Here is a 27,998-nt window from a genome sequence, read left to right as displayed (position 1 = left end):
CTATCGTCTTAGGTTCGCTTAGCTACCCTCATGCATAATTTTGAGGGCAAGGAAGGTGTTACCAGGTTCAGGATTTTCTGGGTTCTAGCAAGTTGTTTACTTAGTTAAGTGGCCTCTCCTGATTGTTTCCTCCTTAAACCATTTTTTTTCTCTTTGATGCATGTTGACCATTCCCTCAAAAGCTGCGGTTCCCTGGCTCCAGAAACAGCCACTTGGCTTATTTTCCAGAGCTAACAGTAACTCCCTTTCCTGTGTGATTTTTCTTCTCTCAGCTCTCACTTAGATTTTCCCCTTGAATTTCAGTTCGCCGTTCTAAGGACTTGCATTCTTTCTCTCTTTCCTTTGTCACAGAGAGATTATTTATGATGATTCGTTCAAGTTTATTAAGAGCCTGCATACACCTGCAGTCTCACCTGTCTTACAACATGCAGAGCTTTTTATCCCACAGACGAATTCACCTTGATGAATCCGCAATATGGAGGAATTATTTTCCTAATGGTGCTACATGTGCGTTTTGTCACCCGAATAACTAAATTTCATACTCCATTAGTTTAAACAGAGCAGTAATTTAAAACACGACATTGAAAACCAGCATGAAGTTTAAGTAACTTTTAGATTTAATGCAGATGTTTTGTAGTGGTTACTGTTGTAATTGGTTTCTCAGGTAAGCTGTAGAAAAGCGGCAGTAATCCTACAGCAGAGAAAGGTGCTCTTACATCTGGGCCTTGCAGTCTGTCCTAGGGAAATTGAGGTTTCAGAGAAAACCAAACCAAAAAGCAACTTTTAGAACTTTCAAGAAAGCAAGAGTGTATGTATGATGAATGTGTAGGTTTTGTTAGAAGATTGTTTGAAATCACATACTGTTTCTTCCTAATGTTAGATGGAAAGACCAAGACTTTTTCAATATGCAGTTGAAGCTAAGCGAGGAAGGAACTTTTCATTTCAGTGATATTTGAAAAAGGATAATTTCAACTAGGATTTACATCTATATTGTTGTTTTCCTAGTTGCTGGCCTTCTCATTTTGTTGATGTGGCTAGGAGTCAGGCCATGTTCACTGTTGGCTGTAGCTGAAAGTATCAAGGTTAACATTCCCTCTAGTGTCCTTGTTTTCATCTCTCCAGTGGTTTTTGAGTTTCCTTAGAGACCCTTTATTAAATAATCTGAATTTAGCAGTTTTTCCCATTGTAATCTCCCCTGTGGGTGTGATGGTAAGATTGGGAGGGAGAGGAGGCATTTTATAATGCTTTGATTAGTTGTCAGTCTTTTTGTGGGGTCATGACCTTTGCAAGTGAATCTCAGCTCTTTTTTGTCCCCCTCTTTAGATGAGAAAGGAAGGCTAGAGGACGCTGGAGTTCGGTATTCCTATTGTCGCATGTCAATTAGGCTCTGGTAAAACCCACACTGGTAGAGCACTGGTAAGAGTCTTCCTTGAGGACAGGTCTTTGGTTCCAGCAGAATGCTCTGCATCTATTTGAGAATGGTTACTTTCACCCTCAGGCTAAGGGGACAGAAGAAGACTTTCTCCAGTCTTCACCCTGACATCTTCATGGGGCTTCTGGAGGTAAATCTCAGAAAATTCCTCCTAGGCTGTGCCCCTGGGAGCTTTTATCTTGCAAGGTAGTTGGCATTCGTGTCTGAACTTACTCACCTTACCCTTGAGTTTTCCTGCCTGCTGGTTGTAGCCACGGTTTCTGTTTTCAGGAAGTTGTGATTCTCTGTATTCACTCTCCAGTTTTCCATGTGCCAGTTGACCTTATGACCTTAATTCTCTGATAAAACTAAGACTAGTTTTTGATTTTCCATTTGTACATCTTTTTTCTTGTTGTAAGGGTGGGACTGATGACTTGCAAGCTCTTTCCATGTTGGGCTGGAAACTGCAAGTCACATCTCTCCCCATTTTATGATACTTTCTTTGCTTTTCATTTACCCAGGTTCCCATAGTAGCCCTCAGTGTGACTGAGTTCACATTCAGTATGGTTCTCAGACTGTTTCTTCTTGTCACTCTATGGGTATTTTCTTTCAATAAAAGTTTCCACAGGCTTTCTAATGATTCATCTCTCAGGTGCTTCTGTCTACAGACACCTCCTTAGGCTCTGGAGCGTGCGTGTGTGTGTGTGAGTGTGTGTGTACGTGCTGTGTACTTTAAGAGACTGAAAAACAATATTCAGTAATCACTTTGCTATTTTAATTCCTTTTTTTGACTTTCTATCTCTTTCCCTCTTAGGGCTTTCCCATGAATTCTAGTTTTAGAACCCATGTCTTAAGTGAGGATAATTTTGTTTGAGAACGTACCATATCGTGTTCCTTTTCTCCTAATCTTTGGACTCCTTATATAATTTACACTGTGATTTTCAATATAGAAAGAAGAAAATCCTATAGGATAGTTTTTTTTTTACAATAAAATACATAAAACATTATGAAATTATAATTCATATGACTTCCATGTAACAGTTTCAAGTTATAAAAAAAAAAATTGTCATTTGATGCATTCAACAAAGTCCCCTGATTTAAATTCTTTCAAAAGTAGAATGTGTGAAGTTAGTAGAAAAGAATGTCTTCAGATTTTGGCTGCTGTTTTGGGGAAGTGACGCCAAATTTGTGTTGCGTAGTAACACAGTTTAAATCTCATTTGATCCACTTTCACTTGGATATTTCTCTATGTTTATCTACTGTCCTATTAATATAAAGTATCTAGCCAAAAATCTTTGTGTTTGTTATTTATCCTACTATTTTCTCGTATTTCCTAACTCAGAAAAATTCCTTTCAGTCTCGTAGTGTGGATAAGCAACATGCTGTAATCAATTATGACGCCTCCACGGATGAGCATCTGGTGAAAGATTTGGGCAGCCTAAATGGGGTAAGTTAAGATTTTCTTTTTTGTCTTATTTGGATATTTTTAATTGTAAGAAGATAAATCAGGTTATATTTCCTGTTTGTGTTCTCTTCCTTTTCTTTAGTTTGCATTTTACTCTTAAAGGCTTACTAGGTACATAGCACTTTGGGGACCATACGGAAGAATAGGAAACTAGCCCGTGTTCTCAAGAAACTGTATAGGCAGTAAATACAGGAATTCAGAAGGCTGTTGGTTGTTATTATCCATAATGGTTGAAAAAAACTTCTTTAAGGAGATTAGATGAAAGTTGACCTCACTTGGTGGCTTGAACTTATGTGGGAAAATAGTGGAAAGCCATGGCAGTTAGTATGAAAAAAAAAAAAAACACTCTTGGAAGACAGAGAAGTATAGGGTAACTTAGAAAAAAAAAGGTGGAAACATGGTTTGATGCCAGATGGTGGAGAACTTTCTATACTAGAGTAAAAAAGACGTGAAACACATCCTTTTACCTTAAAAATATGGCATGTGATTTAAACACCAGTATTCATTGTTGCTTTTTTGTATTCCTACTTCGAAGATATTTTTGTGTTACTCCAGTGAGTCTTTTCCTAATTCTTCATTTATCTTCCCACATTGTCAGAATATAAGGAGCCACAGAATAAGAGAATGCTGAAATATTGAATAATTTCTTATTTCTTCTCAACTTTCTTATGGCCCTGCTAACATAAGCAAAAGCAGCATTTTTCCATAGCTGTGCTGTTGAAATTGTTAAAGTGAACTTAACAGAAACTAAATGTATCCCAACTGCTTCTAACTGCTATTGCTTTTCAAAATATACATTAAACATTATATGGAAAAACATATGCAGAAGTTTGGCAATTACTGTGAAATTTTTTTCTCTTTCTAAATTGGCCTGCTACTGAAAGGCTGACATTTAATCAGCCTTTGAGATACTTTGTTTTTCTGTTAGTTTTTTTCAAGCCTTTGTTTTTTTCTCATGGCACACAGAATTAAGTCTCAGTACTTCAGGTTTGAACTGAAATGGCTCAAATTTGGCATCACCCACTTTTCCAGATTCCTGCTCCATCACATTTTCCCTTGCTGTACCTCCAAAATAGTAGTTCTCCTGCTGTCTTTCTCCTTCTCAAAATAATTTGTTAGATTTTCTTCAGCTTAGTAGTTCTCCCATCTGCCTTGTCATTTACACAAGTGGTACTTAAACCCAAATTCCACTTCTTCCTGAAGGGAAGGAACAAAGGAGAGGCATTTAGGAATATTAACTGCTGATGTTGTTATCCTGTTGAGCTGATTAAAGCAGAAAGGGAGGCGGACTGGGTAGAAACCGTTTTAACAGGAGACAGGTAAGTAGCTGTTTTGATTCCCAGCTCCTATTTGCAGATTTACTTTCTTGCTTCTCCACACCTGTAAACCTTTGTTCTGATCTTGTCTTGGGACAAAGCTATGTCAGCCTTGTGTTCTGTCTACTTTTACTTACTGTCACTGTGCTGGATCATGAGCTCCAGAACAGTCATGAGCCTTTGCTCAGAGCTCTGCACAGTGCCTGAACACGGGAAATCTGTTTTGAATGGAATTTAATTTTATTTTCTATACGTAGGAATTTATAAAGAAAAATTTAAATCTACTTGCATATGTGGACTATTTTAACTGAAATGTTACATTCTGGTTTTAAGCCTAGAAATTTTTGTCTCCACCATAGTGCATTCACAGGTGTCTTTACATTATTATCTTGGAAAATAATAAGTAAGAATTACATCACAGTGTTTTATTCTTTTAAAAGACTGTGATCAAATATAAAAATTATTTGGTATTGGTTATAAAAAATATCAGGTGAAATACTAACTTACAAGCATCCCTGGGTTGACCTTTCTCTTAATTTGATTATACTCAATAGTTCTGTGAAAGATAATATCTGCTAGAGAGCAACATTTGCATTTTGAACTCGAAATCAGGACCTGGATTTGAATTTCAGTCTATAATTTACCAGTGTAAATCCAGGGAAAATCACATACTCTCTCTGCAATTTAGTTTCCTTGTATATCTTCCTTTTAGTTCCCAGAGTTGTGGGGAAATGTAATGAGTTTGTGAGTATGAAGGCTCTATGAAAAATTCAGTTACCTTGCTTTAGCTTTACAACAATGAAGTGATAATTCCTGCTCTGTGGTGGTGTCACGGGAATGACATGCGACAGTACATGTAAGTGTGTGCCCAGTGTGGAGCTGGAGAGCATCACACGAGTGACAGCCTAGGACATATGGCAGAACAAAATTGTGAACTCCCACCTGTCATGCACTTTGCCCGTGAGTGGACAGTTACAGCCTGTTTACTCTTAAAATTCATATAATTCTAGAAATTTGAGCATCAGGTTAGAAGTAATAATTTTAGAAGTAAGGGAACACGATGTAGTGGTTATGAGCCCAGCTTGAATTCTTACCAGTGATGGAACTGTAGACAGGTTACTTAATTTTTCTGTTCCTCAGTATTTTTAAATGTTCACAGCAAAACGGTACTCCTCGCAGGTTGTTGTGAAGCTGTGATGAGTTCGTAATTGTGCATGATTAAAGCAGCCCAGGGTTTGCCTTGGGTAAGTGGTAGTCACGGTGGCAGCGGGAGCAGCACCCTGTGGCCTACATACTTTTCCGTGAATCCCCCGCTGTATATTTTTAAAAGCACTTACCAGCTAAACCCAACTTTTAAAATAACTCTAGCTCTGACCACTTTCCCTCTTCCCTTTTATCCTACCCTAAAATACACTCCCGAGGGACCTGGATGGACACTTGATGTTACTGTTACCGGGAATGAGATCGCTCCGCCTGAGGAAGCTGCGGCGGGTCTTGTAGTTGACGTTATCCTGGCCCATTTTCCTGCAAGCCCCTTGAAGCTTCTCTTTCTATGAACACCCTTGCTTGCCTTCACTTCCTCCTGCCTGCTCCGTCCCCTGGAGCCCCCGCCCCTCTGAGAGCCACTGTGGCCTGCGCCTACCACTCCCATCCCATTCCACGTCCGGCGTCTGTTACTAGGCTGCCCCTCAGCTCGCCCTGTTCCGGCTTCTGCTCTATCCCCTCTCACTGGAGTTTCTGTCAGCATCAGACCAGGGCGGCATAGAGTGGAGAAGCTGTGGGGAAAAAGGGGTGACTTTTGTCACTGGCAGGCAACGTGACTGAGGGGGTTGCGCCCCTGGCCACTCACTCTCTTCAGATTTCCCAGAGCGTTAGTATAATACACAGTGGTTATATGGTTTTATGTAATCGGTTATGCAATTTAGTTGTATGTAAATTAAAGAGATGTTTATCTAGTTTGTTTTGCTTCTGTAAGTTAGTGGTTTGGAAGAGGGAGTTTGAAGAGCTGGCCTGGCTTGGGCACCCAGGCTTCCTTGAGATGGAGAGAACATGGGATTTGTAGTTGAGAGACATCTGAATTAGGATCTCAGCAATTCTGCTTCTGAACTCTGAGATCTCGTTTGTTACTTCATTCTCCTCATTGTCCTTGCCTATTCTACCTGTAGGGCAGAGGTGTGATCAAATGATGTTGACATAAGAGACAAAACCTATTCTCCCCATGTTTTTAACTTATTAAAATGCTTTGTAATTGATTTATTTAAATGATTTTTTTTTTTTTTTTTTTTGCCTGTTGCTCTTTGAGATTTTCTCTCTTCCTTATATAATCTTAGGCCTTTAGGAGACTTTTTCCCTTCAGATGTTTTCACTTGCATTTTTGTGTGCTGAAACTTTCTGTCTAGATCATATTTCCTAAGCTTTTTTAGACCTCGGGGAATATTTCTGCCATAAATGCCAGCGTGTTAAAATTATGTTTCTCAATTTCTCCAAGTACCTACCTAATAATATGTCAAACACACAGTAGGTGCTTAATTAACAGAGTTGAGCAATCTTAAGCCTTACATGGATCTGATTGGTCATCAGATTGGCCTTTTTGAGTAAAAATAGTATTTCAGGTTAAGACATTTTTAAGTGAAATTGGCTTAGAGCTGTGGTGGCACTCCTCTGACACGGTGTACCTGTCTTCTGCATACCAAACATGAGTGAATTAATGTTTTCTTTTATTCTTCTCTTTGCTTTTCCATCATTTTCTTCAGCTCTTCTGTTTCGTAATTATGCTTAGAACATTTTGGTAAACTCAAGGTGTAACTTTTAAAACACTCTAAAAGTTCATTTTGGAAATGAATGTGAAATTAGTTTACAAATGCCTGAAGCCTTTGAATTTTCTTCGTATTAACATTTCAGCCTTTCTGTGAGGGATTTTAGAAGCTTGTGTTTTAGGATTACTCATACATCATGCTAAGGTGTGATCCCAGGTTTTAGCAGTATTCCACTGTCTCCATGTATCTGTGCTTGGAATTACGATCATAACTTCTTCTAGCTTTTTTCTGTAGATTTACAACTGATACTCCATGACATATTACGAAGTGCCGGTTATGCATAGGAGTTTGAGTATATGACCACAATAATATAATTTCCTTAATATATTTTATGATATGTCATTCAGGACCCTTCTAAACTTCCTCACCACGAGGGAAGCTTTCCCAAATAGGGTATTATGGCCATCTCAAATCAAAAAAAATAGAAGATTTAAAAAATGGAATTCAAAAGGAAAAAATAATTTTTAAACTTTCAGCTAATCAGAGGAAAACTTGGGTATTTATATAATATCTTCATTCTGGGCAATTAGTATAACAGTATTCTGTGTTCTGTGAATCTAGCAGATTCCAAGTCTTTAACTTCTAGTGTGCCAGGAAAAATAATCATCACCATTTACCATCTGTGTCTAGTTGAATCTGTAAGTGTTTTTACAAATAATTTGCAGAAGTAAGGATAAAAGGATAATGAAAAACAATTGAAACTTTAATAAAAAAATTAATCCTGACAAATTCATATTTTTATTTCATATTTTCCTGGTTTTGAAAGGTACATAATATACAAAATGGGTATTGTTCATCAGTTGTCCAGGGACACCTGGGATATATATATCCATTTTATAAGTGTTGTTTTCAGATTTCAAGTACATTTCTAGCTGTTCTAGCTTATCATTATTTCTAGTTCTTGCATTGTATTATCAGAATGCATTATTTTTAAGACTTCAACAGCTTAAATTTTTTTAAGATGATAGCTATCTTCCATAATTGTGAGACATTTCTTAGTTTTATATTTATTAACAGAAGATTAGTAATTTTATTTTTTTATACATCATCTTTCCTTCTAGTTAGCTTTGTATAGATACCTGCCTTGGGCATTTGTCCACTTAGAAACTAAATCAAATAAGTGGTGGAAAACAAACATCAAAAAAATGAAAGAATGCTGTGAAAATTTAAAATACAGAATTGTTCAGTATCTTATTGTGAAATATTGCATGATTCTTCTTAGTGAAAGGCTAACTGGATGAAAAATACCCTATTTCCTCTTTGTCCTTGAAAACAGCCTTCTCTCACCACTTCTTGCATTAGAGAAAATTCATCTAGGATTATCTTTATCTGAAGACTCCTGGTCTCATATTTTGCTCCATTATTATCAGTTTTATTGCTGTTAATGTAGTCTAGAGCTCTGCTGTCTCTTTGTGTTCATCTTATAATTGTGAAATATCTTCCTGTCTGTTTTCTTGTCTTTGCCTTTATGGATGTTAAGCGAGAAATTCTGAATCCTCAGTGGTGCTCTTTAATAGCTTGTAAAAGAGAAGGACAAAGATAGTGTCTCCAGGTGTGTGTCACATCTTCTTGGAGACATGGTGCAGTGCTGTGGGCAATGCGGTAAGGAAAGGGAACGTCACAGCAGCAGTGATAGTTTACGGCATCGTCCTTCTGGTCCTGTGCTTCCCACTACAGCAGCCACCAGCCAGTGTGAAAGCACTCAAAAGAGACCAGTCAGAAGAAAAGAAAAAAGACCAGGAAATATTTTGTTGCTTTTTATATTGATTATTTGTTGAAATGGTACCATTTTGGATATATGGGTTGGATTAAAATATAGTATTAAAATTAATTTCACCTTTTCTATTTACCTTTTTAATGTGCCTACTAGAATAAAATGATAAAATAGCAGGGTGTTTCAAGAAACAGAAAAAATAAGGTTAGTAAGATCCCATAATGTATCTTAGAGTCATAAAAAGGTCTAAAGGATTCATCTGGTAATTGTAAAATAGAAAATATGAATTTTATCCCATTTTTTTAAAGTAAATTTTCTTTTTGTTCTTTGGAAGAATTCTAATAATGAAAGTAATGAGATATCAAACCTCACAAATAGAATTGTCAAAAAAAGCTGAAATTGAATCCAGTGAACCCTAATGATATATCAAGAGTTAAGTATTTTACTCTTTACAATTTGCCAGCTTCAAATTAGGAGCTTTTCTTAGCATCATATTTAGGTGCCTAAATTTGTCTTGGCAGGGCGGTGGGCTCAGAGTCGCTGCAGCCTGCTTCTTTGTGTGTTATGAGATCGAGTAAGGGTGTGGTAGGAAATTCTAGGATGCGTGGCACATTTTATGATACCTAAGCCGCGTTAACCACCATATCTAATGTATTTTGAAGCATAAGGTTTGAGTATTTGTCTGAAATGTAACAATTAATATTCCATATATAACCTAACATTTTTTTCTCTCTTTGCAGACTTTTGTGAATGATGTAAGGATTCCTGAACAGACTTATATCACCTTGAAACTTGAAGATAAGCTGAGATTTGGATATGATATCCTTATATGATTTTGTTCATTTATCAGATTTATTCAAAAATCTTTTCTGGTGTAAATTAACTTTTCTTGAGATGTAAGAATTTGCAGTGGAGGCATGCCAGAAGTCTCTTTGCCCTCCCAAACTGGAATACATGTTTAAAAATAATGTGTATCTATTTCTGGTCAGTATGCCTGTTCCTAAAAGTAATCCTAGAAAAATTGATGGACTCAACTTCTCCCCCCACCGTAGTTTCAGTAGAGGTTTCCCTTAGTGGTATTGTATCTATAATTTGGGTATGGGAGAATATAACAAGGAGAGGACAGGGGAGTGTTTAATATTAGCCCAAGGGATTTTTTTGTTGTTGTTTGGTGATCATGGTACAGATCAGTCTCCTGGGGAAAGTTAAGAATTTATCCTTACCTTTTTTGCCATTCATACTCTTACTCTATTTTATGAATTCTGTCTCTATTGCGTATTTAATTCAGATTTTCCAGTATCCTATATCTTCTGAGACTTGCGCTCCCTGGTTAAGTTAATTATGCAGTTAGTGTGTATTTAAGATTCTTTTGTTTAAAAATAGGTATTCTAGGGGCGACTGGGTGGCTCAGTTGTTAAGTGTCTGCCTTCAGCTCAGGGCTTGATCCCAGCGTTATGGGATCGAGCCCCACATCAGGCTCCTCCACTGGGAGCCTGCTTCTTCCTCTCCCACTCCCCCTGCCTGTGTTCCCTCTCTCACTGGCTGTCTCTCTGTCAAATAAATAAATAAAATCTTTTTAAAAAATTAAAATTTTTTTAAAGTAAGTAAATAAAAATAGGATTCTGAGGACTGAACAGGGAGGGACATGACTTTGTCCTTCTTAGGGGAGGGTAAAGAACCACTAGTGAAGAGAAGGGACATGATTGATTGAAAAAACATAAAACATTTCTGTTCAAACAAGACAAGAAGCTTTGTAGTAAAAGTCTTTTCTTTAATTAAAATACAGATATTTCACATTTTACTGAATGTTTTTCATGTGTTTCCATTTTTTTAGTTACTACATTTATCTGGACTTCAGTATTGAAGAATGTGTTAAACGTATTGGCAACTCGGATGGACTTTATCACTCTAGCATAGAAAATGTAGTCTCAGCTATCTGGAGTTGATGCTTAGATAAAGTAAATGTACTAACACTTCAAAATTGTCATTAAAACATAACTAGGTTGTTTGTTTTTACATTTAACTTAAAATTTATGAAAAATATTTTTGTAGCACATAGATAAACCTTATACTTGTGGAACAAAGGAACATGTGAAAAGTGAAACCATTAAATATTAATACTTGTAAGTTGTATGTTTTAAATCCTTTTAAAAATATGAATCACATAAAATGATTAAGAATTAACATTAATAATCGCCTTGATTTATGGGCCATTTTCCACCCACAGAAGTTTCATCAAATAATAAACACAAACATATTTTGAATTTAAGTATGTCCTTAATCCATTTGACCTTAGCTGTTTCAAAACATGAGAAAAGAATAGGAAATCTGAGTTTCAATAAAACTCTATACCATTTACTTTGAATTTTAAATCAAGAAGAAACTACTGAGAAATAACTCCTGCTTTTACAGTTTGTATAGTGATTTCTTAATAGTGAACTAATATTTCCTTTTTATATATTAGCTCATAATATGTCTTTCTGAAATTGCTGGGACAAATGTTTTCTTCCAAAGGACTGTTTTAGGGTTTTAAATCAGTGTTGAACCAGAGCTGCTATTCCAGATCCTCAGAGTAGGCTCAGTTAATTTTATTATTTTAAAATAGCATCTCAGGGGCGCCTGGGTGGCTCAGTTGTTAAGCGTCTGCCTTTGGCTCAGGGCGTGATCCCGGCGCTCTGGGATCGAGCCCCTCATCAGGCTCCTCTGCTGGGAACCTGCTTCTTCCTCTCCCACTCCCCCTGCTTGTGTTCCCTCTCTCGCTGGCTGTCTCTCTGTCAAATAAATAAATAAAATCTTTAAAAAAAAAATATTTTCCCAATCGATTGTCTATTTGTTCTATCAATTACTAAGAGAGAGATGTTGAAATCTCAGGCTATAATTGTGGATTTGTCTATTTCTCCTTGCAGAAGTTTTTGCTTCATGTAATTTTTTTTTTTAAGATCTTATTTATTTGACAGAGAGACAGCCAGCGAGAGAGGGAACACAAGCGGGGAAGTGGGAGAGGAAGAAGCAGGCTCCCAGCAGAGGAGCCTGATGTGGGGCTCGATCCCAGAACGCCGGGATCATGCCCTGAGCCGGAGGCAGATGCTTAACGACTGAGCCACCCAGGCGCCCCTGCTTCATGTAATTTTAAGTCTGGTAATTAGGTACATAAACATTTCGGATTAAAATATCTTCTTGATGAATTGACATCATTTTTTTATTATAAAATAACCTGCTTTATTCAAGATTATGTTCTTTGCTCCAAAATATGATTTGTTTTGACATTGATATAGTTTTTCCAGCTTTATTTATTTATTTAGATTAGTGTTAGCATGGAACATCTTTTACATTCTTTTACTTTCAAGCTGTTTGTGTCTTTACATTTGAAGTAGGCATCGTATAGTTGGCCTTACTTTTTTTATTCAGTCTGATAATTTCTGCCTTCATTTGGGAATTTAGATCATTCACATTTAGTGTGATTATTGATGTAGTTAGGTTTATTTTATTTTATTTTTTTAAGATTTTATTTATTGGGGCGCCTGGGTGGCACAGCAGTTAAGCGTCTGCCTTCGGCTCAGGGCGTGATCCCGGCGTTACGGGATCGAGCCCCACATCAGGCTCCTCCGCTATGAGCCTGCTTCTTCCTGTCCCACTCCCCCTGGTTGTGTTCCCTCTCTCGCTGGCTGTCTCTATCTCTGTCGAATAAATAAATAAAATCTTTAAAAAAAAAAAAAAGATTTTATTTATTTATTTTAGAGAAAGAGTGTGTGAGTGGGAAGAGAAGCAGAGCAGGAGGGAGAGGAAGGAGGAAAGAATCTCAAGCACACTCCCCACTGAGCATGGAGCCTGATGTAGGGCTTGATCTCATGACCATGAGATCATTTCCTGAGCCGAAACTTAACAGTCAGACACTTAACTGACTTGAGCCACTTGATGTAGTTAGATTTAAATCTATCATCTTGATATTTGTGTTATTTGTGCCATCAGTTTTTTGTCGTCTTTTCCCCACAATTTATTTTGGATTATTTGAACATTTTATATCACTCCATTTATCTTCTATCTTTATGCACATTGTACTCTTATATCTTAAACCAATGTAGGTATCATTTCTCATGCTCTTCATTCCTCTTTATAGGTCCATGTTTTCATCTAGTATCATTTTCTTTCTGCTTAGGGCTTCCTTTAACATTTCTTGTAGTATGGTTTTGCTGGTGATGAATTCTTTCATTTTCATGTGTCTGGAAAAGTATTTCACCTTAGTTATTGAAAGTTACTATTGCTGGGTGTTGAATTGTAGGTGGCATTACTTTTCTTTCAGTACATTAAAGCTATTGCTCTACTGTATTCTTACTTGGATTATTTCCCTTTATCCCTGATTTTGAGCAATTTGATTATGATCTGCCTTGGTGTAATTTTTTTTTATATTTCCCCTGCTTGGGGTTTGTTAAGCTTCTTGGATCTGTGGGTTTATAGTTTTAATCAAATTTAGAAAATGTTTCAGCCATTGTTTTTACAGATATTATTTTGCCTTTCTCACTTCCTTCAGGGACTTCAATTAAATGTCGTTAGATTACTTGACATTGTCTCTCAGCTTACGGATACTCTGTTTATTATTTTTTAATCATTGGTTCTGTGTTCTAGTTTGGATTGTTATTATTACTGTGTCTTTAAGTTTACCTATCTTTTTTTTTTTTTTTTGGCAGTGTCTAATCTGCCATTAATCCATGCAGTATAGCTTTTATCTCTTGAAGTTCAACTTGGATTTTGTATTTGATATCTCCCAAGCTACTACTTAACTTTTTGAACATACAGAATATGGTTATAACTTTTAACACCTTTGTTGAGTTCTGGGTCAGTTCTGCATCAGTTTTAGTTGATTTAATTTGCATGTAGAGTAATTTTTTGATTGGATGGCAGGCATTGTGAGTTTGTTGAGTACTGCATGCATATTTTTGTATTCCTGTACATATTTTTGAGCTTTGTTCTGGGACACAGGTTACTTGGAAGCAGTTTTATCACTTTGGGTCTTACTTTTAAGATTTGTTAGGCTTCTAAGCTTAGTCTGAGGCTGATATTCCAACTATGGAGGCAAGACCTTTCTGTATACTATAGGGGTCAGCAAACCCAGTGGCAAATCTGGCCTTTAGCCCATGTTTGTAAATAACGTTCATGCCCTCTCATTTACATATTTCTGTGCTGCTTTTAGACTACCACAGCAGAGCTGAGTAGTTGTAACAGAGATCATATGGTCCCAAAACCTAAAATACTTACTATCTGGCACTTTACAGAAGAAATTTGTGACTTCTGCTTTATTCAGTGACTCATGATTCATGATGTTTTCCGGACTGGCTTTTAGGAACAGACACTATTCCTGGCCGTATGTGAGCACTGGGCACTGTTACCTGTAGTACTTTTAGATAGTTCTTGCCCCAGACCTAGGTAAGAGTTTTCTCACATGTATTACTAATCAGTACTCTGCTGAATGCTTGAACAGAATCCTCAAAACACATGGAATTCTCTTTTCTGTGCAGCTCTCTTCTCTTCAATACTCAGTCCCATGAACTCTAGTCACCTTAGTCTCCCCAGACTCTCAACCCTGTTTCCTTCACAGCTCAGAGAACCTGCCAGGCTCTGACCAGATTACCCCTCCTTGCACTTTGACCTAGAAGTTCTGTTAAGGTAGTGGTCTGGGGACAGTGATTAGACTCACCTCGATTTGTGTCTCTTCACTCAGGAATCACACTGTCTTTTGTTCCCTGATGTTGATTGTCTTGAAAACCATTGTTTTAAATATTTTGTCCATTTTTTTGGTTGCTTCAGGTGGCAGAGTAACTCTGGTTCTTTTTTTCTATCTTAGCCAGAGGCAGGAGTCTAAGAAGTTGATTTCGGCCATTCTGGATATACAGATTGAATCCAGGGGAGGAGGTATAGGCTAGAGACAAAAATTTGGGAATTATCATTGTCTAAATAATATTTAACATCTTTTTTTTTTTTTTTTAAGATTTTATTTATTTATTTAACAGAGATAGAGACAGCCAGCGAGAGAAGGAACACAAGCAGGGGGAGTGGGAGAGGAAGAAGCAGGCTCACAGTGGAAGAGCCTGATGTGGGGCTCGATCCCAGAACGCCGGGATCACGCCCTGAGCTGAAGGCAGACGCTTAACCGCTGTGCCACCCAGGTGCCCCTAAATAATATTTAACATCTTAAGACTAAATGATATCACTCATGGGAGTGAATACAGATTGATAAGAGAGAGGTCCAAGGACTGAAACCTGGTACATTCCAATATGAAGAGGCAGGAGAGATAAGGAATCAGTTAAAAAAAGATTAAGATAGACTCACCGGTGAACTAGGAGGAAATTCAGAATATGGTATGGTTTCCATGTTTGGTGGAAAATGATGTAAATATTACTGAAATACATAAATCTCAAAATCCTTACCATCCCAGTCATATGAGTCAATATAAGGATCTAGTACCTTAATTTTTTTAATGTTCTTTTTCCCAAAGAAGTTGTCTATTCCTGTAACAGTGGCCCACAAAATAATTGGATTAATCGAATTAGAAGCAAGGTAAAAATCGTCCTAACTTTGAAGATTATGATTTATCTGTACTTGGACCATGACGTGGCGTTGTGTGCTTGGGTCCAGATCATGGCTGCTGAGATGATCAAGAGGGTGATAAGCATAACTAAAAATCAAGGATTCTTCATTTGGAGGAGTTAAGATTCTTCCTGATTAATGTGATTGATATCCACAATAAAGCATGAACATACTTTCCATATTTCATATTTCCATATTTCAAAAATGGGGGACGTTTCTCAAAACTAGAAAGAACTAAATTTAAGAAATTGAGTTGAGTGATTAAATAAAGAGTAATGTCCTAGAAGAAAAGTTAAAAGCAGTTATTTAAAAACTGTGTTCTTATAAAACAACGTTTTTTAAAAGTTAGCCAAGGTATTCACCTATCAAAATAAAATGATACACCTTTCTGAAGGTGTTGACAAATGTAAGCTAGTAGAAAATTGTTTAAAGAAATAAAATTTTCCCCTTGGAAGGTTTTCTGTCATGAACTTTTTTTAAAACTTGGGATCTCCTAGAATCTGCCTTGTTAATACAGTATGCAATCTATTTTAGTTTAATTGTGTATTTCAGTATTGAATATAGTCAAATAAATTTCCCATATTTCTAAGGAGAAGATCCAAAAAGAAAAGTTTTTGGCTAACTTTAAGGAGACTTTTTAAGGGTAGTTTTACTATATATATTTTTTAAATCACACATATAAGGTATACAAATTTAGAAAAGAATGCTTTTTTCCATTCTTCCACTGCATAAAATAATTGTATTCAAGTATTCTCATATATTGTGACGTCCAGTGTCTTTAGTACCATGAGAGTCACATTCTTCTTAGTATATAGTTTTTCAGAGATTATTGTATTAATGCCCATTTAATTGTTTGGGACTACAGCACTTTTTGAAACCTTGAAACACTGGAAATCTTGTCCCATGTAGCAAAAGCTCATATGTGATATTGGATTTCTTCTGTAAGTGCTTGGTATCTCCCCAGAGAAACAACTTAGTGACTTAATTTTTAAAATGATTTTTGATAGATGTTTTAACATCTGACACCTGGTGTTTTTAAGGCCCTAGGAGTAACTAAAACTTTAAAATTTTGCTCTCCTTTTAGTTAGCTTTAATTATCATTAGATAAAGGAGCCGGTCTTAGCATTACTAGTATGCAGATGAGTTTCTTTGACCCCACTTTTAGATGCACATTCTTTGAATAAACTGAGCATTAGGATGACCTAGAATAGTAGTCACACAGCCTTATATAAAGAAATAGGGAAATAATGTACGAATATGATGTTTTTAAGATTTTATTTATTTCAAGTGAGAGACCGTGCGAGCAGGGGGAGGGGCAGAGGGAGATAGAATCCTAACTGGCTCTGTGATCAGCATAGAGCCCAACATGGGGCTCGATCCCATGACCCTGAGATCATGACCTGAGCTGAAATCAAGAGTCAGATGCAACCGACTGAGTCACCCAGGCGCCCCACAAATACGATTTTTAATAAGCAGGAATTTAAACTTTTTGTAATTTTTTTATTCAGATATAATCAACATGACTGTAGTTAATACTGTATTGTATATTTTTAACTTACTGACAGCATGAGAATTGTATCTTAGTTTGTCATTTTTTAAAATTAGCAACTTAAAAACAGTTAATCTGGGTCTGTACCATTAGGAAGATGGTGGCTTTGGAGGTAAATGCTAGGACTAGGGCAGTCTCAAAATATCATGGTGATACCAGCGTTCTCAGGTAAACTCATGACCCAAACAAGAGGATCATTGAGATCTTCGGTTCTGCACACACAGACCATTTTGGAAGGTAAAGTGTTTGACCCCAAGAAGTGTGGCCTCTCAAGTTTTCCCTGATTTTAAAGGAGTCTTAAGTCTAAAGACTGTACCCCAGACTAGCCTTGGAGAATAGCCTGGAACACTGTCAGGAATACAGTTGAAGCCCCAGGAAACCCTCACAGCAGGCTGCAGTCATTTGTGTTCCCCACCGGAAAAATGGAAATGGCTTTCAATTTTTTTGAAACACTGTTTTCCATTGGAAATGTAGGAATGCTGTGAATCTTCTCCAACTATTAATGAGTTTCCTGGGGGTAAAACAAAGTTGCTAGACTTGTTTTTCATTAAGTATGAAATTATTACAAAATGTGTATTTTCACCCGTATCAGGAAATACGTATCAGCATGTGTACAAAACAAAAAAGGAAAATTCTAGTATTTCACAGCTGCGGGAACCCTGGATTGGGATTCAGCTGACCAGATTGTTATCTTAGGTTTTGCCCCTACAGTCCTCAAGTTCCCTATGTGTAGAATATGTGGACCAGTTCATGGAATTAAACAGGATACTCCCCGGCACTCTGTACAACTCCAAAAAATTCTGCGTTTTTATTGTTTTAATGAGTAGAAATATAAGTTAAGTACTCATTTGCAAGTTTGCTGCTCCTTAGGCATAGAAACTATTTTTACCCCAAGCGGTTGTGATAATTATAGCTTTCTACCCTTGAAGTCATAGGGTGCTATGAATTGGTAAAGGATAATAGAATTTAGTACATGGTTATAAAAGTCCTTTCAGTACAGGGTTAAGTAATGGTGGGAAATGTGACCTCTACTGTGTAGTGAAAGATGTTCTTTAATATACAGAGACATTGTTCTTTTTGGCATAGTAATGAAAGCATTCATTATATCTAGCACTTGGTTTTCATCTGTATAGAATCAGTTGTTTGATAATGTGATTCGACCTTGATTGCAAAGCCCGAGGAAAGGGGCGATTGTGGTTGCTGTAAGGACCCTAATTACAGCATTTCTTCGGCACTTTCAAAATGAACTTCATTTTATCAAGGCGTATGAAGTCTGAGTAATGCAGTTCTTTCAGGATGTACTGTTGGGTAATCACTGATGAGATACTCCCTTTCACATTGTTGTGATTAACTATCAGTATAATTTGATCCAGGTGCTTTTTCTTTGCAGTCATACTGTTTGTTTGTGAGAACTGAAAATGTCTTTTGTGCTCTAAATAGCCAGTTACTTGCTTCTTGAAGACTATTATTTGTTCAGTTTAGAATTACTTGCTAGATTTTAGATTTTTCTCTAGTATTTAAAAATTCAAGTCTTCATAGTTGTGAGCGTATTGTAACATAAACTCTTAAGGGGAATATAATGCTTCTGTTGTAATTACCTGTTGAAAATAGAACAGTTTTGAAATTATATTCTTCCTTAGCTCTCTTTACATACAAATCTTTTCACTGTAGTACGGGGAGAAATGAGGGTCCCTGAAGAAGCACTAAAGGTAAAAATTATTGTTTCTTTTGCAAACCTATCATTTGCTAGGGTTGATTTTACTCCTGGATGTTTCATTTTCATGTTTAAATGTTTTATAGCATGAGAAGTTTACCATTCAGCTTCAGTTGTCCCAGAAATCTTCAGAATCAGAATTATCAAAATCTGCATGTGCCAAAAGCATAGATTCCAAAGTGGCAGAAACTTCGACAGACGTGCAGCACAAAGCCGCAGAAGCAGTGAAATCGGAGGAAAAAACCATGGGTAAGTGAGCCATGGTTAAAAGTACACGCTTTGTTTTACAAAGCTTGGCCACGTCCATATCAGTTTATAATAATGATGATTTCAGAGTGAGATTTAATACAGCCAGTGCTTTCTTTAGAAAGCATGTTAACACGTAAGTAGATATGGCAGTTACGTGCAGGTGTGTTTAATATGTTTAAATATTTGAGGGAAGTAAATATAGTTTACAGTATTTTTATTATTTCATGTTTGTGTACTTTTTGTGAATTATAATAACTGAAATGAATTAAAAGGATGTCCAGTGAAGTTATATCATCCTCATTATTATTATATTTATCGTGTTCCAGGAACTGCTCTACATAAATAATCCCATTCATGCAAAAACAATTTTTAAATTAATAGGCATTACCAAATTTGCTCAGATATAAAGCTACTAGTCACGTTAACAGCTAGTTTAAATTTGGTTACTCTGCAATGACCTTAGGCTTTAAAAATATTTTTAATGGTCACTCATAACAAAATTTACTTTAGTTTTATCTTTTTTAGACTTACTTGAACCATTTCTGTATACCAAAAAACTGATTACACCTTAACAAAAGCTATTAAGCTAACACAGTTTGCATTACTTAGGTATTAGCCAGTGCAAAATTTCATTTATTTAGTCATGTCCAACATGGAGTAAGGTCTTACACAAATAACAAGTTTTTCAACTTAGAGTACTTTTCAACTACCTAGACTGTACCTTGTTTTCATTTAATAAATTAACCAGGCGATTCTAACATTCTGCAAAAGTATATATTTTTTCTGTTTCATATGCTTTAGATAGATTTTTTTTTCCTCTTTCCAGATATTTCTGCCATGCCCCGTGGCACTCCCTTATATGGGCAGCCATCATGGTGGGGGGATGATGAAGTGGAGGAGAAAAGGGCTTTCAAGTCAAATGGCAAACCTGAAGAAAAAAGTCATGAAACTGGAACAGCAGGTAAGTAAAAGCTCAGACTATGACATTCAGTGGATTATTTTGGGGAGAATTTATAATCTAAGCAAAAATCTGGCAACCCTGGAAAGAAATATATATCTATTACTCTTTAATAAAAAATGTGAATGTCTTAATGATTTTGTCATTGTAAGCTTATTATGCATGATTCTCACATAAAATATTAATTCCAGAATCATTTTTATTTAAAATATTATTCCAACTTATGAGATTAAAACTTAAAAAATAGATTAATAATATAATCGGGCATTTAAAGTATTTTAAAATAATTATTAAAATGTTTTAATTAGACCAAAATAGTAGGCACAAACTAATTTTGTGTGTTTCATTAGATTCACAGGCATCTAATCATACTTTTAAAGGAACAGTTTCTGTTATGTTCAGAAATGTGATACATGAAATTAAAACTTCTTTAAAACCTCAGTGTGCTTTATTTGTTGGGATGTGGTAGCAACAAGATTAGCCAAGTTCAGCAGCCAGAATGAAAAAATAGTTCTGGGTCACATTCATAGTCCAGGAACAAATTCTTTTGTTGGTAGAGGGATTTAGTAATGAGCTAAGTGTCCCACAAGCCAGAAAATCAAGATTTCCAGGAAACAAACAGGGGTATTGGTTGGCACATAAGGACTTGGCAAAGACATCAACACCAAGGGCTCAAATGGCCAGTGCATGATGATGGCAGATAAGGACCCAGACCTGGAAGAATTAAATACAGGTACCAGGAAGCCCAGCAGTATGGAAAACCCAAGTCTGACCCAGAGTCAAAGATAGATTCCATCAGAACCCTTTTCCGTTTCCCACATTTGACACTAGTTGTACAAGATAAGTAAGCCATTTTTCTTAGCTGGAGAGTAGGTACACTGTTCTTTAAATATGCTGATTTTGCCAGGATACAGGTCTAAGAAAGCTGGCCTTTATGGACTCAATTTTACAAGTGCCCCAAACTGAAGTTGTCAACTTTGCAAATAAATTCCCATCATCGCTTCCTTATTTCTGTCCACCAGCACGGTTTTTCTTCATGTCCCCGCTTAGAAATACTGAGTATTGATACTTAATATCATTCAGCATAGGGTCAGATGCAAATAACACAAATGCGACCTGAGACTAAGCAGGAAGGAAATTTACTGGCTTAAATAGCTGTAGCTCTTCAGGACTGGTTCCTGTGTCTCTGCAGTATCTTCGGGGAGCCCTGTTCTCCCCCTTCTCAGCTCTCTCCACGGTGCTGCCCATCAGGGCTTCTGTCCTCATCCTCATCTCTGTGAATGAAACTGAATTCTTAAACGAATATCAGCTTGTGTGGCCTGTCTTACTCACTGTCATTTTTGCCACATGACAAAAGCTGTCTCATAATCTTGGGATTATTTTTGACATGAAGAAATTAAGTGATTTATGTCTTGTGTTAAATGGCTTAAAGAACCCAGCCAAATTCAGCCGATTAAGGGCCTTGTGGGGCTCTCATCAGCTTTCTTAGATTAGTGTGAAGGGGTTCTTGTTTCAAATTTATTGTTTGTAGTTTCTTAAAATATAGGATGAAGGGAACAGCTTACTGACCTGAAATAACTTCTGATACAGAGATTGTAGAATCAATTTGAAGATGTATACTGAATCTTACTTAATTTGATCATTTCAAAACTTTTTATTGAATGTTTCAAATTATGACATAAGTAATCAGTTTATGCTCTAAGCATGCTCTTTTTTAAACACAAAAAGTGATTTGCTTCTTGGTTACCAATTTTTAGAATGTAAAATCTTAGTAATTATTGTGAGAGGTGAACATTTCAGAAACGGTAATAGAGTATGTGTTACCTACTGATTTCTTACGTCCCTCTCAGTGGGTCCACATGTATCCAGAATCTCCTACAGACTTAACCACATAGCTTAAAAAACCCTAGAAGCAAATATGTACATCGGAGCAACCAAATTCTCCTGAAATTGTATGAATACTTTGTTTTGTTTTGTTTTGTTTTCCAGAGTCTTATTTTGCATTTAACCATAATAGTATGCCTTTGAACTATGTGTTAATATGTAAACTCCCTCAGGCCTTTTTATTATTTTTTTAATAATAATATTTTTTTATTATGTTAGTCACCATACAGTACATCCCTAGTTTTTGATGTAAAGTTTGATGATTCATTAGTTGCGTATAATACCCAGTGCACCATGCAATACGTGCCCTCCTTAATACCCATCACCAGCCTATCCCATTCCCCCACCCCCGAAGCCCTCAGTTTGTTTCCCAGAGTTCATAGTCTCTCATGGTTCATTCCCCCTTCTGTTTACCCCCCCCTTCCTTCTTCCCTTTCTTCTCTTACCGATCTTCCTGCTATTTCTTATGTTCCATAAATGAGTGAAACCATATAATTGTCTTTCTCTGCTTGACTTACTTCACTTAACATAATCTCCTCCAATCCCATCCATGTTGCTGCAAATGTTGGGTAATCGTTCTGACGGCTGAGTAATATTCCATTGTATATATGGACCACATCTTCTTAATCCAGTCATCTGTTGAAGGGCATCTCGGCTCCTTCCACAATTTAGCTATTGTGAACAATGCTGCTATGAACATTGGGGTGCATATGGCCCCTCTCTTCACTACGTCTGTATCTTTGGGGTAAATACCCAATAGTGCAATTGCTGGATCATAGGGTAGCTCAATTTTTAACTTTTTAAGGGACCTCCACACTGTTTTCCAAAGTGGCTGTACCAACTTGCATTCCCACCAACAATGTAGGAGGGATCCCTGTATGAATACTTTTCGTCCTATTAAGAAGGAGAATCTGTCCTCATTTGAGCTATAGGTGTGTTCTTCGACCTGCTGACATGGTGTGAACATTTATTTAGGTTACATTTAAAGGTCTTTAAGTGTTGCAACTGTGAGGAATACATTTCTGGCTCTTTTACATTGATTTTAATCTAATCATACTAAATTTGGAAACTTCCCAGTTGTGACTTCTTTTTAGCAAAAGATGTTTCCTCATCTTTGTTATTTGAGGTACTTGAATATGCAAGGTTGGATATATGTCCTAAGCTGAACAAATGTGCTTTCATCATTATAGCCTTTATCATCTTGATTTAATTGAGTATTTCCCTTAATTTAGTACAGAAGAATGAAGGGAACAGTTTTTTGGATTATGTGTCTTACAAGTTTCCCTAAAAAGGTTGCATAATCGTAAAATACCCTAAGAACTTGAGGATATTATCACCAGTTGCTATTCTGATTTAGATAAACACAATTAATTCTAACATAATCAATTATTAGGTACTTTTAAATATCTAGCAGTTGAGATTATAACAAAATATTAGTATATACAAAATATTAGTATATACAAAGTATTAGGATATTTACTATATTAATTTAATGTAGTATAAATAGAGTTTGAAGATAAATGATGTTAAATTCATGAATTTCCAGTATCTGTTCTGTGTTCTGAGAGCTAATTTATTTTTCTATATTAATTTAGAAGACACCCCCCCCCCCCCGCCAGTGATTTTTCTGGCCTACACCACCCAAGTAAAGCAGGCCCACATGTGATCTGTTTTTATCATCTTCAGAGAAATGAATTCCTTCAGATGCCTGAACTTTACTTTTGCAACTGACAATTTCTTTTAAAAGTTTAACCATTTTCGGGGCGCCTGGGTAGCGCAGTCGTTAAAGCGTCTGCCTTCGGCTCAGGGCGTGATCACGGCGTGCCGGGATCGAGTCCCACATCGGGCTCCTCCGCTATGAGCCTGCTTCTTCCTCTCCCACTCCCCCTGCTGTGTTCCCTCTCTCGCTGGCTGTCTCTCTGTCACATAAATATAAATAAAATCTTTAAAAAAAAAAAAAAAGTTTAACCATTTTCTAAATTTGTATTAAATGAATTACCCATATCGCTGCCTTCTTAAGTGGAGAAGGCTGACTATAATTTAAGTTTCTGGTTGATGACTCTAAGTTGTCATGATGAATATCAGTTACTGAACTGTGATACATTACAGTGATGTCCTCGGGGGATGTTGAAAGATGTAGAACTGCTGGCCCTACTTACCAAATGGTTCTGGACTGCTGTAGTTCTGAGCCACATGCCAAGCTCTTGTGTATTGTCTTACCTCTGCCATCTGATTCTTACTTTGAGTGCAGTGCGTCTTACCTTAATCCCCACTTCAGATTTGCTACATGTATTTGAGCACATAGTAAAAAGGCTCTCAACGAGTGACTTCCCAATTAGTAAAGATCATGAGTATGGGAGTATAGGCACCGTTGAATCTTAGGTTTTTTGGAGTTAGATTTTTGGTTTAGTTTTCATTTCCCTGATTCTTAGCTATGCTGAGGAATTCAGTAAAAGAGAGATGTTTATTTTTGTGCCGCCTTTGTGCCGGGCTTTGTTCTGGGTAACTTAGGTTATCTCACTTAATACTTAACCTCACTGGGTCATCACAGTGATCTCGCCGATAGATACCATTGTTTCTGACCAAGAAAATGAGAATTAAAGATTGACGGAGACAGGATATCTGATTGCAGATCTCTTCGCTACTTTCCTGCCTAGTTACAGTCATCAGGTCCTAACATGCTGCCTTTCCGCTATACTGTGCTACCTGACACTGTTAGATAGCTGATTTCTGGGAAACTTGTGTCTCAGGTGTCCAGTCCTTGGAGTAAAGGTGACTTTGAAGTAGGACTAATGGATGATAACCTTAAAAACAATGATGTGCAGTTGTTGATCTCTGCTGTTTTTTATAACGCGAAAAAATGTTGGAAGTGTATCAGTATTAACTGTGAACTTCTCCTTCACAAGGAAGGAAAATTAGGAAAATATTCCTTTAAATTATGAATGACAAGTAGATGATAAATGCTATATCCTTGGAGCAGCTTTTTGTGGTTTTTGTTTGCAGTTCAGCCACATCATTTTATTTGAGTATCCAGGTGGTGGTAGAAAGAACCTACCCCACCCCTTGCCTCCAGCCAGCATTATCCTCTCACCAGAAGGATGAGCAAAGCAGAATAAATGACTCACTGAATGTATGTATGTGTCTAAATAGGTACATACACAGATAGGCTGGGTTTATAAGCCGATTGTACTTATGGAACTGATCAAGTACAGTACATTGTAATAGTAAATAAGTCAGTGTATGAAAAATTAAAAATAACCTTTATTAATGAGTTTACTAGTATATGGGGAATGACTAATGCAATTTACTCTCATGGAAATTTTAAATGACAGGCTTTCAGAGTAAACAGTGCAAGTGGACATTTTATTATTAAAATAAATTAACTCTTACATAAAGAAATTTTAAAACATGACTTTAGGTTATTTAGTCTTATTGTATAATCTCTTCTTCCGAATAGCATGTAAAGTTTTTGCTTTAATGACGTAGAGTGTTTTCTGATACACATTTCACATTTTCAGTTATAAGAAAAATTATATTTTGAAAAGAATAATTTTTACTTTGAAAATTGTTTTCATTACTCTGTTTACCTTCTGTGTAGTGGGCTTTTTTTCTTTTTTTGAGCGGGGGGGACTGGAGCTTGTTTTTTTTTTTTTTTTTAAAGATTTTATTTATTTATTTGACAGAGAGATAGAGACAGCCAGCGAGAGAGGGAACACAAGCAGGAGGAGTGGGAGAGGAAGAAGCAGGCTCACAGTGGAGGAGCCTGATGTGGGGCTCGATCCCATAACGCCGGGATCACGCCCTGAGCCGAAGGCAGATGCTTAACCGCTGTGCCACCCAGGCGCCCCTGGAGCTTGTTTTCTATACCCTATTCCATACATTTGATTACAGCAGTGTTGTTGTCCCATTCTTAAAAACCTAAAAGCAAACAGTTTTATGTTCGGAGAGTACTGCCAAGAAGTCAATTATAGCACCTGAAGAATCCCACTCAAGATTTAATATTTGAAAAGATACTTCAAGAGACCAAATACTACTTCACTTAATTAGGGAATGATTGGAAACAGCCTAGTCTCCCTGTACTGTCTTTCCCCTAATAAATTATTTGCGTATGGTTTTCCCGTCAATCTGTTTAAAAATAGAATGCTTCTGTGAACTTTAGGGAAATATTTCTCACTTGAACTCTTTACCATCTTAATAATGGACATGGTTCTTTTGCTTCCTGATAAACAGGGCAGTTTAATCTTATTTATTTATTTAATTATTTTTTGTGTTTGTACTGTCTAATAACACATACTTACAAGAAGACATTTCAGTAATCATTTTCACTTACATATTTTATTTGTCAATTTCTTTTATGTGTACTGTGTATAAATGCATATATTTGTATACCTTCATCTTTATTTCCGAGATAGCAGAACAATAGTGATAGTGTTCTGGAGTTGCTCACTTCTTTTGCCAACTCTCGTTGTTTTGATCTGAGATTTATAATTCGGCTTTCCTCCCAGGAATTTTTGACACTTGTGCATATTCTGTTATATAGACATACACATGAATTTTCTTCTGAAATTTTTGGCTGGCAACTAAAATTTCTATTTTTACCTTATTTCTTTCACACTGCTGCTTGGATTGCAATGCTGCAAGCAAGCCACATGTTTTATCTTTAGTCGCTCTTTTATTCTTTATAAAATGCATCCATCTTTTTGCAGTGATCGCACATCAGTAATGTTATTTTTATAATTCTAAAAGTAATGTCTTTAAATGTCATGGTGAAGAATGGTAAGTGGACTCATTACTTCTAGAACATCGCTTGCATGTTGACTTCATGTTTATTTCTTCATTTAAGCACCTGTTATCCTTCAGAGCTCTGCTTTGTGTTCGTAAATATTTCATCCTCCTGACTTGATAAGGAAATGCATATTTTTTCTGTGTCTCTAGATGTCTATGTCAAATGTGCATCTCCATCTACACTCGATTTCAGTTCTTCTGCACCTTGATGATTTCTGGATCCAAGTTGGAAAAAAATACGGATCCAGCCATGCAGTGTCCGTCCCTTAACTGCTTTGTTCTTTGTCATTGCTGCTACTTATCTTGCATCTTCTGCTACTGAATACTGTGCTTACAATCAAAATTATTTCTTCTCTGTAACATTTGCCAGGTTTTCATCCAGGCTGTGATCTGCCTTCTGATTCTCATGGCACAATACAAACGGCCATAATTATTCTCCTTTAAGTGCTGGAAGCTCCCAAATATTTTGAATTTTCTCTTATTTTTTCATTAGGGTGCAGCGTAGATGCCAAGCAAGTGGAGGAACAGCCTGCAGCTGCAAATGAAGAAGTACTTTTTCCTTTCTGTAGGGAACCAAGTTACTTTGAAATCCCTACAAAAGAATTTCAGCAGCCATCACAAATAACAGAGAGCACTATTCATGAAATCCCCACAAAAGACACACCAAGTTCCCATACAGCAGGTGCAGGGCATGCTTCATTTACCATTGAATTTGATGACAGTACTCCAGGGAAGGTCACTATTAGAGACCATGTGACAAAATTTACTTCTGATCAGCGCCACAAGTCCAAGAAGTCTTCTCCTGGAACTCAAGACCTGCCGGGGATTCAGACAGGAATGATGGCTCCGGAAAATAAAGTAGCTGACTGGCTAGCACAGAACAACCCTCCTCAAATGGTATGGGAAAGAGCCGAAGAGGATTCCAAAAGTATTAAAAGTGATGTTCCAGTTTACTTGAAAAGGTTGAAAGGTAAAGTGAATTGATCATTTCAGAACTTCCTGTTTTGTGATAAAGAAAATTCAGTCTTCACAGTTAACCAAACTACTCCTAGATAAATAATTACATGGTAGGAAACTTCAGCTGTGTCAAAGCTTTATATTTGATTTTGAAGCTCAAAAGCAAACCATACTACCCATGTCCACCTTACTCATTAAAAATAGCCTGCCTTCATTTTCCTTCCAAAACCAGATTGGTTTTGTGAATTTATATTTATCCCTTTTAAAATATTTCTTTTTCCTGTGAAAATAAAAGATTCATTCTTTTCACCAGTGGAATTCCCTAGAAGACAATTCTCGTCGTTTTCTTGACTTCAGGAAAAGCTGTATTCAGTTCTGTTCTTCTCTATTGTGTTGCTTCCAATAAAATGTCGGTGTCTAGATTTTGAAAGAAGTTTTAAGCCATTTGATAATGGGCAAGAGTTCTACATTAGTAATACAGTGACATTGTTGGTAGTGTGCTTCCAGCTTTTCTTAGCAGTTACTCATGAAACAAAAACTTTTGGTGTAGAGATATTGGGGATCAATTGAATTAAAAATGTTTTTGATATTAAAACT

At 36.6% G+C, this 27,998-nt stretch overlaps 1 protein-coding gene across 15 annotated transcripts in view; it reads left to right on the top strand.

Moving 5' to 3' along the window:
• Positions 1–27,998, top strand: part of CEP170 (centrosomal protein 170) — a 119,865-nt gene that overhangs the window by 44,449 nt on the left and 47,418 nt on the right. For 14 of the 15 annotated variants that reach the window (XM_057315020.1, XM_057315019.1, XM_057315018.1 and 11 more), the window contains exons 3-8: positions 2,769–2,858; positions 9,463–9,544; positions 18,508–18,563; positions 18,655–18,817; positions 19,644–19,778; positions 26,938–27,414. In XM_057315020.1, coding sequence (XP_057171003.1) covers positions 2,769–2,858; positions 9,463–9,544; positions 18,508–18,563; positions 18,655–18,817; positions 19,644–19,778; positions 26,938–27,414 — 1,003 coding nt within the window. The remainder of the gene's footprint in view (positions 1–2,768; positions 2,859–9,462; positions 9,545–18,507; positions 18,564–18,654; positions 18,818–19,643; positions 19,779–26,937; positions 27,415–27,998) is intronic. The other variant, XM_057315021.1, reaches the window with a different exon arrangement.

This window comes from Ursus arctos, unplaced genomic scaffold (assembly GCF_023065955.2).
Source record: "Ursus arctos isolate Adak ecotype North America unplaced genomic scaffold, UrsArc2.0 scaffold_2, whole genome shotgun sequence".
NCBI classification, from domain to species: Eukaryota; Metazoa; Chordata; class Mammalia; order Carnivora; family Ursidae; genus Ursus; species Ursus arctos.
Note: the sequence above shows the minus strand (reverse complement) of the source record. Positions and strands in the feature narration are given on the sequence as shown.